At 35.8% G+C, this 18,853-nt stretch overlaps 1 protein-coding gene across 1 annotated transcript in view; it reads right to left on the bottom strand.

The window, feature by feature from the left end:
- The window catches only part of MALRD1 (MAM and LDL receptor class A domain containing 1), a gene marked incomplete at its 5' end in the record, with an annotated part of 247,426 nt that overhangs the window by 153,053 nt on the left and 75,520 nt on the right, over positions 1-18,853 (bottom strand). The window contains 2 exons of the mRNA XM_084260684.1: positions 13,799-13,976; positions 16,347-16,523. Coding sequence (XP_084116810.1) covers positions 13,799-13,976; positions 16,347-16,523 — 355 coding nt within the window. The remainder of the gene's footprint in view (positions 1-13,798; positions 13,977-16,346; positions 16,524-18,853) is intronic.

Raw genomic sequence — 18,853 nt, 5'->3', positions numbered from 1 at the left:
TACCCCTGCCGAGAGAAACACAGGGTACCCAGGGTGTGGTCTCCTGCCAGACAGAAAGTCCAGGCTTTGATGGTGCAGACTTGAAAAGTTTTTGTGATTTTTTTAACCATCCCCCTTTAAGTTTTTATACTTAGAGCAGTGTAAAGGACTGCAGACTTTGGTGCCTACGGTAAGGACTCAGTCCAATGCAGTCTTTGCTGTAGCAGCCCCACAGTACTAAACAAATACTACAAAAGCAACTCTTTCAATAATCTAGTGAAGTTTCTTTGAAAACTTGTAGGAAAAATGTTTCTTTAAAGCATGTTATACAACTTTTAAAAATATTTCTTTATTTTTCTAGGCATAGTTTGCCTCTGATATCAATGCCTATATTGAACTCAATATACTGATCTGTGTGGTAAAAGAACTATGAATTCAGCACATACAGGTTTATCACTGTAAAGTTACAACAAAACTAATAGATACAGTTACTGTATAAAATAATTTACACTCAATAATCACAAAATACTTTAACATATATTAACTAGGGGCAGTCATGTACTCTGGAGGTCATTCCACCATATATTCCATCACTGTAGGAAGAGCACATTCTGTCTAGGACAGTACATAAAGTACTCTTTTCTGCTGAAGAAAGCTCTTATTGCAATGTAGCAATTTTTGATTTCTTTTTTTCCTTGGTGCTGAGTATTCTACCAGGGTCTTGCTTGGAGGTAGAATAGTATCCAGTTATCTTAAGGTTTGAAAAAGCATTTAAAAATTCAGTATTTACTCTGCTACTGGGAACTCATGCCTTTGGTGGGCTAAGAGCATCAGCACTGTATTTACAACAGCATTCAGGAGGCCGGGAAGAAGCAGACTCAAAAAGAGTTCTGAAAAGCAATAGCACATACAGCCCTCATACTACTCAGAGTATTCAGTATTACATCCAGGTCTCACAGTGAGATTAGTTTGAAACAATGGTAAGGCAAAATCAGTACTATGATGAAGTTCAAGCATCCATCTCATCTGGTGTGTTCTTTCATCAGTTATGTCTCTGTCCAGAGGCCAGACCAAAACCACATCCCTGCCCAGACACCCCTGGTCCCATGGCACACATCCTAGGAAGGTAGGTATCATGGCAATTTTCCCCCCTTTCAGTGTCTGATACAAACAACTAGCCATTAAATGTGGTGGCACTACGTGGCTACAGAAGTTTGTGTGGGAAAGTAAGGGGGAGTGGAAGGACCAGAAGGGGCTGGATAAGTGTGAGTAGAACATCCCTCTCCACCTACACTCCTGTCATGGTAATTTTTATACTTATATACACTACACTGATATACTTAAGACCTATCCATGTTGCTGTTTAAGAGGAAAGCTTTGTTCTAGTGTCTGTAGCTGACATAAACTAGCACCATGTTTGCTCCCAGGGCAAAGCAATCTCTCTGGTTTGAATTCTTTAAGGGGTCTAGTACAGCAACCTGCATAGAATTTACAGGGAGGTGTATATTCTATAGTGGAGTTTGAAGAAAGTGGTAAGAAATCATTCTGTTTGCATATAGTTTACATTCTAGAGTACCTGCATTTTCTACGGATACATCTTTTATAGCACAGCCAGTTAACATACATGCAATCACCTGTAAACTTTGTCAAGCTGCAACTTTTAAAGTAAGAGATTTCTTAACTGGCCTACAACTATTTTAAACCATCAAGTAATACAGAGCTACAATGTATTCTAAAACTTTCCATTAACCTAAATTATCAGTCTTTCTTACTCTGTCCTCCACCTCATCCTCCGTCTTTGTTCTTTGAGTGATCTTCAGTCAAGGCAGTACTCTCTTCATTTAATTATCTTACCCAACCTTAAACTCCTTTCCTTCCTGTTCCATAAGAATACTCTCCTCTCCTCCCCTTCCCTTTACCTTTCTTTTTTTTTTTCTTCCAAATGAGACCTCAGAAGTTAATGGTAACAGGCGTAAAACAAGCCAATGTTCAAGATATATAAGACTCTCTTTCAATGTAGATCTAATCTAAGTACTGAAATTCAGTTAGAATACATACAGGCTCCCCTGACAGTAGCTGCAAGATCTCAGGCTCATTTGGAAAATTATCCCATGGAAGACTTCTGAGTTGGCAACTATAATATGTGGCACTAAAATCTTTATATTTACCCTTTGAAAATAATTAATTTTACCTCTGTATTGCAAGCCATCCCTATGCAGAGACATTCCTGTGCCAATGCAATAATCCTAATTAATTTCAGAGGGAAATTTACTACCCTTTAATGGACATAAAAAATTCAACATAAGAAACTGAAGTACATTTCCATACTTTACTTTGTTAATATCTTAATATTTCAAGTATCTTTTAAAATGTAGTTAGCAAAGAATGGGCATACATAAAAGAATCTTCAGTGTATTTCCCTCTTCAAGCAATCAGAACACAGGGAACTGCATGTACTAAATGGGAATTAGTATTGAGGGAAATATTAGTTGGAGGCCTATCAAAAAAATTAAGCACAGCCTAAATTTGGTAGTGTTATCAAACATAGTCTCATGCTGTGAATTACAGATTTCACAAAAGTGAGTGTCTATTGTAATATAAAAGTGAATAAAAATTAACTAGAGGAATTAATTGTTGGGAATCACTCAGTTTTAAAAGTGTTAATTCTTTTATTATCTTCTACATATTGTTTCAGAATCCCAGATTAAGCACTTCGATTCATAAAGTACCCTTTACTTTTTTATCTCCTTTTAGAGTGAAAACTAAATCTGGTAAGAAAACAAACTCTACTTCATCAAAGAGTTCTGATTTCCTTCCAAATTTCAGAAATAATGAGAAAAGTAGGCAAAAATAAAGACAAAACAAAGAGGAAAATTTCAGTTTCCTTAGAGTGATAATCATCCCAATGATTAGCATACTATGCTAACATTTGAAATTCAAAAAACAGCCACTCCCACATTCCTTTCCATTTTTCCTGGATATACACGTCCATAAAACCCATGCAGTATCTATATAGAATATCAGAGCCCCGTAGACATTTTGGACATATTAAGTATTTAAAGCACAATTCTTCAGCTCTCTGACACCATTTATCCAAAATCTATCAAGTCAGTGATCTACTATTAGTCCAGATAGGTTTCTGTACAGAGAGAAACCCCAAACTAATGGTCAAAAAATACAATAGGGTGCAGATGACACCCAAAAGATGCACTCTCTTGACTGAAGGGGAAGGACAGTGGGATACTAGACCTATTGGGAAATTGGGGGACATCTCTGGGGAAGATCAGTCTCTACCTATTCCATTTCCATAACACATAACTAGCCAACAAATGTTTTGCCCAAGTTAATATGCTTGCAGAAGAATTTTACTTTTAGATTAGCTAGGATTTCCTAGTTAGAAAACATTTCATAAAAAGTTTTCTGATAATTTTTTTAGGTTATTCTTTCATTAGCGTAGAGTTAAATTCTTCTGTTCTTCCTAAAACATTTATAAGATAATATTTATATTGGTGTTATTTTTCTCTTGTACTATGTCATCTTTACGTAGTATTGGTATTTTAATGCCTTATATACATGACACCTGATGACAAACTGTAATACTTTGACCTTTCCATCAAGATAGCTTCATTTTATGTTGATTATTATTTATTGTTTATACTGTCAGAAATCAAATGATATGAAAGTTCTGATAATAATTTAAGTAGATATAAAAATAAAAGTCTATATTAAAAGATGTTAACCTTTCATATATTCTAGCATTGGCAACAAAGCTTACAATAGAAATATAAAGCATCCGAAAGTCATTATTATTATTACAGTGTTCCTTTGGAAACAGGCAAAGATATAAGGAATGTATCCATATATAGTCCAATGTAGCTTTAATATATTAACTGTAAAATATGAAAGCCATGTATACATGGTGCCTATAGCACATTCCTTCACATTTGGCTTTAAGGTGGGAGACTGCTGAAAGGCGGGTACAAACAATATAGAAACATTACCGGAATTATTACAGAAATCTATAGAAAGACTAAGCCTTAAAAAAAGTCAAACAAAAAATCAAGCCCTAAGATTTCCCTGAACACCAACTGCATCTTCTTGTAAAAATCACAAAAAGATCCTAAAAAACTTTGGGAGAGAGATCTTAATATTCAAGCAGTCATTCAGGAAGAAATCTATGACCTCCTGGGTAAGAGCTACTTGATGCACTGCCCATTATTTTAAACTGAATGCAATGTGATGTAAGGAGGAGAGGGTAGACTGTGGACAGCGGCCAAGGTTTTACTCAAGATGTAAGATGATGGTCGTGGTTCTGAAATAAATGTGGCAGAGCATACTTCTCTGGGAAGCACGAGAAGTTTTATGAGGAGAAAGGTGGAGAGTGAGAAAAAATTACCATGATTCTCTAGTATCTGTATTTTCTAGATATTCAGTGTCTGTGCCAGAAGTAGTTTGACTACTTATCCTTCTGTAGATAATATATGACAGCCTATTATAGATCATAACACATGAACGGATCTTTTACAGCCCCTGTCTTGCAGTGACTTACACATAACATATTCATGGGCTTCAACAGGGTTCTTTCCCGATTAAAGCTTTACAGCTCTGAGGATATTATTGCAGAAAAAGAATCTATATGCAAAATTAAAATGTCATTAAATGTGTAACTTACAGTAATCTTAAAGGACAATAAGAACTCCAATAGCTTAATTAATCCTACTATGTATCAGAGAAAGATTTTTTCCACTGAACACTTCTAATCGCTTAACTACATTTTAAAGCCAGTGACTGAAACATGTATTTAACAGCTAGAAGGAAAAGAAAACAAAAAGGAAGGCTTTTCTTCAGTTAAATTTAAATGTCTGTAAACTTTCAAATAAATTAAAAATAATTGATGAAGAATTAGCAGTGATTGATCAAAAATTAACTGACCAAAACTTAACAGTGATCAAGAATGCAGCCCTTCACTTACAGCAATATATGACCTATTCAAATTAAAATGGGGTAATTCCAAAGAATGTAAGTTCTTTTACCATGATTTCAAACATATTTTTAACTAATAATCTCTCACATCCATTAAAATTTAATAACAAGGTATAATAAACTTGGAATCAAACAAGTAGTATGATTATCATGCCATAACAAAATAGATGTGCGTGGAGGGCAAATCCTATGAGGAGCGGCTGAGGCAGGTGGGGCTGTTTAGCTTGGAGAAGAGGAGGCTGAGGGGAGAACTTATCACCACCTACAACTACCTGAAGGGAGGTTGTAGAGAGGTGGGTGATGGTCTCTTCAGCCAGGTGACAGGAGACAGAACAAGGGGAAATGGCATGAAGCTGTGCCAGGGCAGATTTAGATTGGATATTAGAAAAAAAATTTTTACTGAAAGACAATACATCCTCTATGTTACATCCTGTGTATGTGTTTATAGACAACTGTCTCAAGTGCTTAACACACCAAGACACTAGCCACATACTGAGATCTGTAATTGGACATTGAGATTAGAAAGGTGTTCCAAAGAAAATCACCACAAATGTAAGAACTTCTTACACTAAATCAAAGTGCATTATGTTTATTATTAGGTTTTAAGAGTCAATATTCCAAAAGAAACTTGGTATCTTTGACTATGGTACAAGCATACCACATAAAGCTTTGAATGCAACTTTGATCTGCTGGTAGAGTTTTACGTACACACAATGATTAAATTCTTTACAGTTTAATCTATGTTCCTTTTGAGAATAACTCATGCTCTGGCATCCTCATACACAGAGAAAAATATACTTTAAGTACATTTTCTTTCTTGGTACAAAATTAAGTTTGATTAAATTATGATGACTTGTAATCGACTACTTATTTGACTTTATCTTACAAATAAGTTCTGACCTTTAGTATATTCTATAAAAGTAAGCAATATTTCATGACTACGCATTTAAGTGGGACATGCAAGTAATATGAATGCTTTTGCTTCCCAAGTGGATGGTGCAAAACTTAGAATTACTTTTTCAATACTTGTCAACCCCAAACACTTTTCCTAAAATAGAATTTGTTGCTTCAGTTTCATTAAACACGAAGTACAGAGATTTCTCTTATAAAAATATTGAATTAACAGTCTTTAGTTTTTAATTTTTAATCAAACTATTGCTTCAGGTGATACTAATTTGTATTATCTGTGTTACTGTGATGGCTGTGTACACCTCCAGATTGTTTTTCCACGCACATCCATCTGAACTTTGTTAATATCAACATAAGCAGATATTAATAAATAAATAGATTATGACAAAATCAAAAGATAGTGTTAACCTGAAGTCTGATAAGACTCCACACTTCATCACCAAAGGTGGCTCATTTCTTATAAGCACTGGTGGAGTCACCTTGTATGCCGAGTTGAGGTTATGGTGCCAGCTCTAAACAGAGAAGAAGATGAGGAAACCTAGTACACAATGTTGCAGTGGGATTCTTCTCAGAATGTAGCAGAACTATATGTAACCTCCACCTTTTTTACTGGGTGTAACAAGAGGAAATAAATATTCTCAGAAAGTGCTTTTCAAGTTGTGCGTGTGTGTGTGAAAGTATGTGAATTAGTAATTCCATAAATATATAAAAATAAAATCAGGTTTTGTTGTTTATTACCTTATTTCTCTGGATGCCCTCAAGTCTTTATTCGGATGAAATCTAAAGCTATTAAAGAATCACAAGAACTAAGCATATGGAAGAAAAGTACCCATTGGAGTCTCTGATAGATACACATTAACTTGCTAAATACACTTCTCTTTACAAGGCTGAAGTATCCCCTTCCTTTCATTTTCCATTGTCTTTAAGAGTACTATAAGTATCTTAGAGACAGCTGCAGAGCCTATAAGGCTCAGTGATATGTCCTTCACTTCACTGTGAATAAAGTTCTCAAGCAAGATCAATAGATATACATGCACATTTGTCTAAAGTAAATAATACCACTGAGAGATCTATGGAGTGTAAAGACATTGCATAAAGCTCATACTTTTCCTTCACTTCAACATAAGTGTAACTAAACTATAGTACTCTCAGGTATCATTTATATTCTCCACATCTAAAAGGCTCATGTAAAAGCACTGCCATTAATTTCGGTGTCTTCAAGCAAATTCCTGCCTAAAGAATAGCAGTCAGCATCAGCACAGCCTAAACAGAATGAGACAGCAAGTCCAACATAAATATACAACAGTGAAATATGTCTAATTCTTCAGACACCCATCCATATAATTGGGGTATTAAGCATTTCTTGTGGTGTATTACTTTGAGTCTTGGTTTGGGCCTTAAGGAGGGTGTTTTGTCTCAGGAGATTTTGTTTTTAATCCTTTTTGCTAGAATAATGCAGACAGGTTTTTCTTAATGTTCATCAGTCACTTTAATAAATTATAAACACATTTAAGATGCTTTTGGGATTATCTCAGCAAAATAGAGATTCTGATTACAGGATAAAATTGCAAAGATTTTTTAAAAGAAATTCAGGGGAAAAAAACGTATATGGTAATTCCACTGCTGTGTTAGTTAATTTATTGGTTGCTAAAAGTGCAAGAGTAACATAAATCTCCTCTATATGAATTTTTATAAAGAAATTTAAAACAGTAAGCTCATATAGACTATCTGAAATATATTCTGAACAAGACTTTACAGTAGAAACTGGAATTTTATAAAGAAATCTTAATTACTTGTAATCACTTCATCTAGCAGTATTATTCAGCTATGGGGAAAGGAATACAAATGGGTATGGAGTCTTGGTTGGAGGACAGGAAAATGGATGCATATTAATACAAATTCAGTGCTTTAGATTATTTAGTGATGTAGTGTAATCACAGCAGAATTCAGCTGAGTGTGGTCCAGCCATGCAAGTCTTTCCTTAGCAGTTTGGGACAATTCTGGTTACTGTGCTGAGGTTACCTTAAAATATCAGAAGGCTAAAATCACAGAAGAGCTGATATCAAAAACTAAAGCCTAATAAACTTAACTACAAACAGTAGAACACAGATTAGGATGCTATTAACTAGTCTAATCCCATTTTCTCCCTCCAACTCCCTCTGTTCTGTCAGCATCACTGTTCTCAGGGAATCTCTGTTCAAACTCTCTCAAGATTTACCAATAGCACTTGTAATCATCGCAGCATACCAACCACCACACAAAGCAAATGGCTTTAGAGATGAAAGATTTCATGGTCTGAACATAACACAACAGTCAGCGGGTGTTGGATTTTCACCATTGGAGATTTTAGTCTGATGGCTTCTGACTGACATGGGGCTAAAATTAATTCATGGTATTCCCATGGCTCATCTGAACCTGCCACATCTTATTAGCATTCTGTCATATCTCTGTAAATTCTGTGAGGTTGAAGGCAAAAGGAAACAAGATGAATTAGTTCCTTCTAAAATAACTAAGCTTGAGGTGAAAAAGCCACCAAAATTTCTAATTACAATGGAAATTACTTTTTATTAGAAACTTTCTGCGTAATTGTTTAGTATTAAATTGTATGTTACTGTAGAATACTTCTTTCAGTAGCCACATTCTCACTTAGCATCAAATGTCTAATATCCATGGTCTTGTTTCTTGCCTTATCATCACCCTGGTTATTTATTAGTGTGCACAGTAAAGCATTTGATTACCTGTGACGCTTTGTTAACACTGCAATGAAGTACTAAAACAAATTAGTCCATATTTCACAAACATATGCTAAGATGCATCTTGTTCAAAAAAGACTGCAGAGGAAAATGTGTTTCCTGAACCTTGGTTATCTGAACTCTTACTCTCTAAACAATTCCTAATTAAACAAAAAATGATTATAGAATTAATTGTGACAGATTTTTTTTTCATGATTAATCTAGTCAAGACTTTCAACCAGTCTTTAATTATTTTTAGTAATATAAAAATAAATATAAAAGTAGCAATACATTACCTCGATCTTCCTGGGTAGAAAGAAATGCTGAAAAACTGGTTCTGAATCACTTTTACATGTGTTTTAAATGTCTGCTGGGCTAACTGTAAGCATCTTCCTGTTACTTCTCACAGAAAGTCACTACTGAGAAGATACTGTCTCCATGTGAGAGTAAATGCACTTCTGAGATACATGTAGTGATAATCAAGTGAGGAGTCATCTTCTAACCTTTGAATGAGATATCTGCACATAGCACGTAAGTGTCTCAGGGGTTTTGTTAAATACTGCATGGAAAAAGCTAGTCAAATGTCAGAAAAGGATGTTAAAAGAACATGGCTGGAATGAAAAATGAAACACTGGCATAAAGCTACTGGGAAGACAAGGCAACTTCAGAGAAGTTCTCGTACAATGGTCAAGGAAAGAGTTACCTATGGTGAGAGTCTCTGGAGGACTGAGAGCTCCACCTGTCTTTCTGGTAGCCCAGAAGGCAGCTATTGCAGTGGCTGGAGGAGGGCTGGCCTTGGCTCCATTCATCTTCCATTTGTAACTTCACAGTTTGATTTTGACTTACAGCTTTGCATCCTCCCACCTAGGCACTAGGAAGCTGCTACTGCAATAGTTTTCCTCTTGTTCTTATAGATTGTCTCATGCTTTTGTACCTCAAGAACTCTGAGACAGTTCAGTCCTGATGAAAACTGTATAGCTACAATGTAAATAACAGGGGAAAATATGCTGTACTGGAGAGGATGCTCATCTAGGAATAACTGTTGCTTCTCTTCCTGTTTAAAGACGAGACAGTTTTCCCTCTATCTCATTTGTATTTTAAAAGGAGAAAATCTTACTTTTAGAGCCAATGCATCTGGTTATGAATGGTCCAAATAAAGTTTTGTGTATATAAGGCTGTCTCAATATTGCCTATGCAACTCTTTACAGATCTTAGTTGATCAGGTTTCTGATCCCTTAACACAAGCTATTCCATAACTGGACTTAACTATTTTGGAGATTACCCAGTATTTACCATGTACTCCTTTTGCATTGAATACTCCCTTTATTATCTCTTCTCTGTCAGGGTCAATGGTACAGAACAAGTGCAATTTGTAGATATAACATAAAATAACTGTTATTTGGTTTTGGTTGTATCAGATAAGTGAAATACGGTATCATAGAATCATAGAATTGTAGGGGTTGGAAGGGACCTCAAGAGATCATCGGGTCCAACCCCCCTGCCAAAGCAGCTCCCTAGGACATATCACTCAGATAGGCATCCAGACGGGTCTTGAATAGTATCCAGAGATGGAGACTCCACCACCTCCCTGGGCAGCCTATTCCAGGGCTCTGTCACCCTCACTGTGAAAAAGACCTGTCTCCACAGACCACTGAAAAGGGGCTGGCTGAATCCCCCTGCATCCCCTGCTTAAGATAATTATAAACTTTAATTAGGTCCCCCCTTAGTCTTCTCTTCTCAAGGCTGAACAGTCCCAACTTACTCAGCCTATCCTCATAGGGGAGATGTTCCAGGCCCCTAATCATCTTCGTGGCCCTTCTTTGGACTCTCTCCAGGAGATCCCTGTCTTTTTTATACCAGGGAGCCTAGAACTCAACACAATACTCCAGGTGGGGCCTGACCAGGGTAGAGTAGAGGGGGAGGATCACCTCCTTTGACCTGCTGGCTATACTCCTCCGGATGCACCCCAGGATCCCACTGGCAAACCATTGGTATGGAAAAAAAGAAGGGTCTTCAAGTAGTTAAATTCAACTTTTTCCTTTCCAATGTTTTATGAATAGTTTCCTCTGAGATTATAATTTTTTTTCACCTGTTTTGTAGTTCTTAGACTCTCAACCTTAAGACATTTCTTGACTGCTGAAAAATTGCCAGGCTTAAGTATATTACTTAAAACCTTTAATTTTCCCTACTTTTTCTTATGCAAAACCCTTCAATTTTCCCTTTTTTCCTATGTGAAATTCTGATAATGATTGTCTGAAATGCAGACACAAAAGCAAGACAGATGTGTTAAACATATGGTTATCAAGGGAGCTATTTACACAGCAATAATTATTGTGTGAGCTTAGAATTTTAGTTCCACATCCTTTTTGTTTTGATTCATTAGTTTTGATGTCAGATTTGGGTATGCATTAACATATCAATTAAGTGCCTACAAAGTTTTCAAATAACAGTGGTACCCAAATATCATTAGTAGTGTCAAGGAATTTGCTACATTGCTAACCAATTTCTCTAAAATGGAAATAAATCTATAGAGTTATCCATTTGTTGGTGTCTATTCTAGATACTTGTTTAAGCCTACACAAATTCATACTTCTGTAATTATAGCACTGCAAGAGAGAATTCCCATTTGCTAAGAGTAGAAGCATGCCATAAGAGCTCTACATTCATAGATGTGTAATGGTCTTTTCAGCATATAGTGCCAATGTCACCTACCTCTGCAAAACACGCACCAGCCTTTCTCCAGCCAAGGACTGTCAGGCTGCCATAGCAGACTCCCATAGTGGCTTCTATTCCTCCAGCCCTGGGCTTATACACACACATACAAGCTGTTCTGTTCTCCATTTCTTAAGTCATTACTTTCACTTATTTAATGCAATTACAGCTCCAAAGACTTATACCTCCACCTTACGGTTCATCAGCCTACACGTGGCTGGCCCAAATACATATTCTATGGGCAGCAGATGGTTCGAATCTCCAACTATTCCCAGATATTTCTGCTGAAAGGACTCATTGTAAACTACACTGTCACCCACACTTGCATCAGGATGAATCTAAACATTTCTATACATAATCCAGCATGCTTTGTGTTAATAAGGTAACAGTATTAACGCTTCTTTCATCTATCTCTGTAGAAATTTAGGGAAAATGGATAAGAAAATAAAACAAAACATTGCAGGGCTTCAATTCCACAAAAAAGCTGGTCTACACCTCCTGCTCTAAATTGGAAGCATCATGGTCCTGTTTTTTTCTATAAGCCAATATACAAAGGGAACAGAGAAACAGCATAACCAAATTACATCTCATGTGAAACCTAACAACAGTAATACATTTCAGTGTTGCCCAAAAACTGCAATCTCCATGGATCATTTAATTTCTCTTTTCATCAGTCCTTCTCAATATATTGTTGGTTGCATTAAACCTTGAAAATAGGTTGAAAAACAGTGATACAACTTTGTGTGTCTCTGTGCCAATGCAAATCTTTAGTGGAAATGCTGTGAGAGGATTTACAAAGTACATATATAGTGCTGATATCAGCTAATTTGTAATAATTAAATAGCAGTTAATGAAATATTTGACAGACAATTTATCATAAATAGTTGCTATTTTATGTAGCAGACCTTATTTTTATATATGAGACCTTGAAACAATTAGGCAACAGTAATTCTTATTTGCTGTTGTTGACAGGGTTTTTTGTGTTTAGATTGTTGAAGTTTTTCAAAAACATACAGTGATTTTAATGAAGTAGGCACTGAAAATAATACATTTATCTGATTCTTTTGTAGTGATAGAAATACTCTCTGGCTGAGTAAATGCAATATAAATCTTGTTTTCAACTAGTAGCAATATAGCAAAGGCTCAGTGGAGTGGGTTTAATTTAAAGTCCATTTTTGCACTCTGTGGACTATTGTCACAGGAAGTAAACATGCCTGTCACTAGAACTAGGCAAGTGTTTTTCTGTTCAGAAGAATTACACTGTACAGAAATGTCCTTATTAGATGAATTAAGGTTGTGTGACATTGAAAGTTGTTTGTACTTAATACAAACACAGATACATACTCAAATACATGTGGGTAAACCCAAATCTTCATGGAAAAAAATAATTTTTTGCTCCTTGATACAAATCAAAGTCTTTGGGAGGAGTTAATGATTGCCAAAACCAATCTACCTAGAATCCAAAATTAATTTAGAAATCTTCACTGACAGAACAGAAATATTTTTCATTTTACTAGGAAGTAATGTCATTTATCAAAAAATGGTAAAATATTAGCTGAACTGAATTTAACTCTAAATATGGTTGTTTTGAAATGAATTAATTATTAAATGACAGTAGAATTCACAGGAGCCCTTGTTGGAGTGACTTGTACTACCCACCCCTAGGCAAAACTGTCTGGATAATAATAGCTATTAAGGTATAAAAGTGAGTGTACACTGTGTGAATGAAGACTATCTGAGAAGGTATTTCCCTAAAACTAATTAAGATGTTGACCACCATCAACTAAATTAAACAGTAGCCAGAGAATTGCAAAGACAGCTTTCAAACAAAGAAGTCATCTTCAAAAGAAGGATAAAAATAGGACAAAAATTTGTACAAGTGGAGAGAGATTATGGAGTGGAAACACCAGCAGCCAAAACGTGTTGACACGTCAGAGGTCATCTTGCTGGGTCCACAACCTCCTCATAGACCAGACAGAGCATCATCCACACTGGATACTGCAAATACCTTGCATCCAGCTGATGGGCTGACAATTTGAAGTGCTACAGGGAGAGCTGATTTCTCATGGCTTATATATTAACAGATTGTAGACAGTGGCAAGTGTAAACAGAAAGCTGAAGCAGCCATTTCTCCAACTTGCTTTCCCACAAATGGGGAACATTGTATACCCCAAGTGTCCTCTGATAAAGTGCATACATTCCTGTGGATGGAGAAGCACTGAAATTTTGGGAATTGCTTACAGAAGGGTGTTTAGAAATTTGTATTGGTTTATTAATATTTTGTATTTTTATTTATCACTTGTATTGATGGTATTGATCCTGCATATATACTTCACTGACTGTCAATTATTTACACTCTACTAATAAATCAGTTAAACTCCGTGCTTTAATACTGTTCATTGAGACGTTTTTCCCCTGATAATCCACATATGGCTAAACTCACAGTCTAAGAAAGATTCAAGTACCAGAAAGATAGTACTCACGTAGTATGATCAATTGATGGGCAGTGTTTTTCTTGCCCAGGGTAGAGGTTTGCCCCTCTTCCAAGTTCCCACTTGAATATGTTTGTGATGTGAATGGAATAATTTCCTGACATTTGTTCCAAAGCTGGTTGATACCATCCACACTGGTTTTCATCTTCGAAGTCACAGAATTCCATAGCTTTAGAGATGAACAATTAATACATCATGTTTATATCAATAATTTTTTCCAATTTTTATGTTATGAGAAAGCAAAAAGCAGGTCAATAAAAAGGATTCTATTTATAGTATCTATGAATACTTAAATGGTAATAACACACATTTTTTCTTCCTCTATAGATAAAATATCAATTATATTTTCTGTGTTCTTTTCTATTAGGTATTTTGTGGATAAACCAATCTTTTTGCACCTCATTATCTACTTTCATACGTGTTCCAATCAGCTTCTCGGTCTAATAATGCGTCATGTGATATACACTGAAATGCATGTAAAATCCAGCTATAAATCCACCAGCAGCTGCTGGATTCATCAGTCCCATAGGCTGATGACATTAGCATCACATTGCACATTGTGTACAAAGTCCATGACCAAAACTTAAAAATAAGTAAAAAATTTGAGTAGTCCCCACAATACCCAAAAGCTACATGATAATGCAACTATTTAGTAATGGTGTCAAATTCTGAACTGTTGCCTTACTAAATCAATATGCAGCTGCCTCTACCTCAGATTTTGATTCCTGAGGAACTGAACAAGAAAAATGAGCTCAATACTGTCCCTCCCTTCCCTGTAAGAATATTTCTGTGGAAAGAAACCCGTATTTTCCATTCCTGTTATGAATATTTTCTCTCTATTATATCTTCCTGAATCTTTTGCAGAAACTTTGTCTAGGTGATCCAAGGTGAGTCTTGTCACTGTCTCAAACTTTGACATGGATTATTATGCTGAAGCTTAAGTGACTGCTGTGAGAATTGTGCAGGAAAGTGTGAATTTATTTTAACCCACAAAGCTCAAATGCTGGTATAGCTGAGGTAATTTCTGTATCAAGAAATTATGGTGTGTTTGGACAATGTGCCTGATGCTTCCTTCCTTCCTTGGAGGCTAAAAATGTTAGACTAAGGAGGGTGTGCATTTTGATTTACAGTTTGTGTATCTCCAGAAAGGAAGAAAACCACATCAGTGTGATCTCATCAACTGCCCATATAAAGATTTGTGATGTTTCCTGAAAATGATGAGTGGCATAGTATTAAGTGTTTATTTCCCTTTTTTAACATGCTTTATAAATATTATGTTTCAAATGTCTCTGAGAAAGATAACACCTTTCCGAGAACATATTTCTGCCCTCAGTCAGGACATACTTAACTCCTATTACAGCACTGTCATTCGAGTGATATATTGCCATTGTTGCTGTAGTGATGGGGGACTTCAGACAGAGCAAATATGTAAAACTGTATTCTCCACAGTATTTATCTCTCAGAAAGAAAGGATGTTTTGTAAGACAATGTAAATTTCTGAGGGGAAAAAAAGTTCTATCTAATGGGTTCTGCATTTATTTTTCAATTCACCATAGGAAACTACCCAGGGATATTTATAATCAGATTCTTCTCTTCCAGAGTTATTTCCACATAAGAAATAGACAGAGGGAGACTAATGTTACTTTTCCTCACTGAGCCCTCAGCCCTGAGAGAGGGGATTGAGTTCCCTATACAGCAGGTAATGAATGCAGAGTTTTGCTTTCAATGAGAATAGTTAACAGGCAAAGGCTGATGAGGTCACTGTCTCTACATGTCTGTCCCCCTCATTAATCATTTTTGGTACAGCAGTATTTTCAAGCACTGTGCTTTAAGGCAAAACAAAGTAATTTGACAGTTTCTTCTGAAACACTATAGTCTGAACTCCTGCAACTCAGAAGCAATCCACAAATGTCTTAGACCTCTACAGACAACATGTAGGGACCCTATCAATTGCCCAGATCCAGTGTTCCCATCAGAACTTTAGGAATTTATAAGCTGGGAGTCACTTCCGTGTAGAGTACAGTGAATTTCACTGTCATTGTGCTCATGTGTATTAAAATACCCCAACAAACCCTAAAATCTATAAGTGGGTTAAGAAGTGCATTCAAGTCTCCCAAATGTGCACCCCAAACACAAGTCTGTAAGGTTATTCTCTTTTCCATTTTGGACCAGTAAACATTTGAAAACTGAAATATGTCACATGTCATTTAATTAATTTGGCAAACAATGCTTACTTAAAAAATCTGTTGTATATATAGTTACCAATCACCGGGGAACTGAGGATTCCCCCCCCCACTCCATTTTACTAGTAAGTTGAATTGGAATGACAAGTCTGAATCAGCCCATTAGAAGACAGAAAGTGCATAACATCTCAGATTCCCACATAAGAGCAAAATGTTATTTTTCTAGGAAAAACTGCATTTAAAAAACTTGTGAATGACAAATTGCAAAGGTAAATACAGAGTAGTTAAAGCAATGTAATTAACAATAGCAAACTGATACCATAGTAAAGGCAAAGTACAAGATTTAGTACACTCACCACATGCTGATTCATCAGAGTTATCAGAGCAGTCAGGTCTAAAATCACACTTCTGGATCATGTTGATACAATGGCCAGAGGCTCTACAGACAAATTCTTTCTCTGTGCAGTTGTTCATGGGGAGCGTGGCAGGAACTGAAGTTCCTGAAGTAGTTGTAGAGACTGTTGGTAAGTTTCCTTTGAAAAACAAACCAACAAAACGTTTAGCAATGGGACCCAGGCATTCTAGCTTTGTAATGCCACTCCCACGCTTTGTCAAGGGTATAGCTTTACTGTTGAATGACTTAAATGCTGCCCAGCAGGAACTGAATTTAACATTTTGAAAGCTGTAGGTTGGTCGTGCTAGCCAACCACCATTCATACAGTCTCCATCACTTGCAGGAATTTATTTACACCTCTTACTCTTCTTTCAAATTTCAATTAAGTTAGTAAGTTATTTCAATAAAGTAATACCAAGGAGACCGACAGAACAATCACAAAAATCTAATTTCCCTGTGAACCAAGGCTAACAGATTATTCCAATAATAATTGCTTTTCTGTAACCTGTTGGTTACTGCAAGTGACTGTGGAAATTACTATGTAACCTTCTTACCTCATAATTTCATCACTGAAAGAAATATTTTTTTCTCATTAGAAAAATTATTCTGAGGTCATCATCTTGTTCCATAATTTTGTGTTTCAATCAGACTCATTGCCACTTCCTTCAAATCAATCACCTTTGCCTTTCTTCAATTTTACTATGCACCTTCCTTCAGGCTTACTCCCTTTTCTTGAAAATCCTTGCTATTACTGTCCATAAAAGTAATTTTCATTACATAAGTCCTTAAAGTTTAATCCTTAATGAAATTATTAGCTGTAGTGTACAATGCACCTGAGCAAGACACTTCGGTTAATTAAAAAGTACTTGTAAAAACATTTTAAGTAAAATATCTTTGGGATAACAAGGAATATTTCTTTTTCCCTTGGGGCCTGGAGCACTAAGACTGATAAATTTCCCACAAGCAGGAGCCATTTCTATTTCATAAAGTAGGAAGCACATCTACTACATCCAATGAATCCAACCGAACAAACGATACTCTTACAATATTCCAAGACTCAAACAGAAGACATAATGGAAGGAACCTTTTGAAGGAATAATTGCAAGATATCTTTAATGTATCTACAATTCAGAATAATAAGGACCTTCTTGGTCAGATTTTTTTAAATTTAAATACCACATTCAAGTCTGTTCCTAATCCACTGAAAAAGAAAAAAATATTGAAGCACCCTAAAGTTCATGACACCTGAAAAGAAAGGAGAATTTGCTCTTTTCTCCCTTTGAAATAATTAATTTTCTATAATTTACAAATTACCATTTTGTCTGGAACAAGCATCATTGAATAGCCTTTGGTTAGTGCATTGAAATGATGCATCAAAGCGGTATGCTTATGTTTTAGCATCTTTAATATGAGGGACTTTACCATCAAAATATCAAGCCCATCTCTCCCTGGTTAGTGGTTATATGAATTGGAACAAGACCAACTGGACAGCTAGCGATTAATTCTAGGGTTCAGGGACATGGGAAATACAGTTTTTCCCCTGACCCAACTTGCATTTAATATGGTGGACTATGCCATAATTACTGATTATTTTTCAGACCATTCGTACATTCCCTTTAACTCTTTTTTACTTTAGTTTCCTTTATTATTCCCTTTTTTAGTTTCTTTGGGGCATTATTTAGTGTTGTGGAGAAAGTAAAATAGAGGTAGGAACCTGCAATGTCTCAAAAATTGCTCTTAATACTAAAAGAGTTGTAAAAATTTATAGAGATAAAAACTGTCAACCATGATACCTGAAGATTTTGTTTTGCCTTTCCACACAAAATAAGGTTTTTTTTCTTATTTATTAATTTGGAAACCCTGACCTTCTGTACTTTCCAACTTCCTCCTTTTTTATACTTTTAAAACATTTTTTCATATTTTAAAACTTTTTTCATATTTAATTTGAAAATGTAGGGATTATCTTCTTAGTTCTTTTATAGTTTTCTCCTTGATTATCATAGAATTATTTTGGTTGGAAAAGACCTTTAAAATCATCAAGTCCAACTATTAACCTAGCACGGCCAAGCCCAACCACTAAATGGTGTCCCTAAGCATCACATCTACACATCTTTTAAATATCTCCAGGGATAGTGAGTCAACCACTTCCCTGGACAGCCTGTTCCAACAACTGATAAGCCTTTCAATAAAGACATTTTTTGTAATATCCAATCTAAACATCCCCTGGTGCAACTTGAGGCCTTTTCTTCTTGTCCTATCATTTGTTATCTGGCAGAAGAGACTAACACCTCCTTTCAGGTAGCTGTAGAGCGCTATAAGGTCTCTCCCAACCCTTTTCTGAAGACTAAACAATCCCAGGTCCCTCAGCTGCTCCTCATAAGACTTGTTTTCTATACCATTCACCAGCTTCATTGGTCTTTCTTGAATGTGCTCCATCACCTCAATGTTTGTCTTGTAGTGAGTCTGAAC

The sequence above is a fragment of the Gallinula chloropus genome (genome assembly GCF_964237585.1).
Source record: "Gallinula chloropus genome assembly, chromosome: 2".
In the NCBI taxonomy this organism is placed as follows: domain Eukaryota; kingdom Metazoa; phylum Chordata; class Aves; order Gruiformes; family Rallidae; genus Gallinula; species Gallinula chloropus.
The sequence above is the reverse complement of the archived record's forward strand: the minus strand, read 5'-3'. Positions and strand labels throughout refer to the sequence as shown.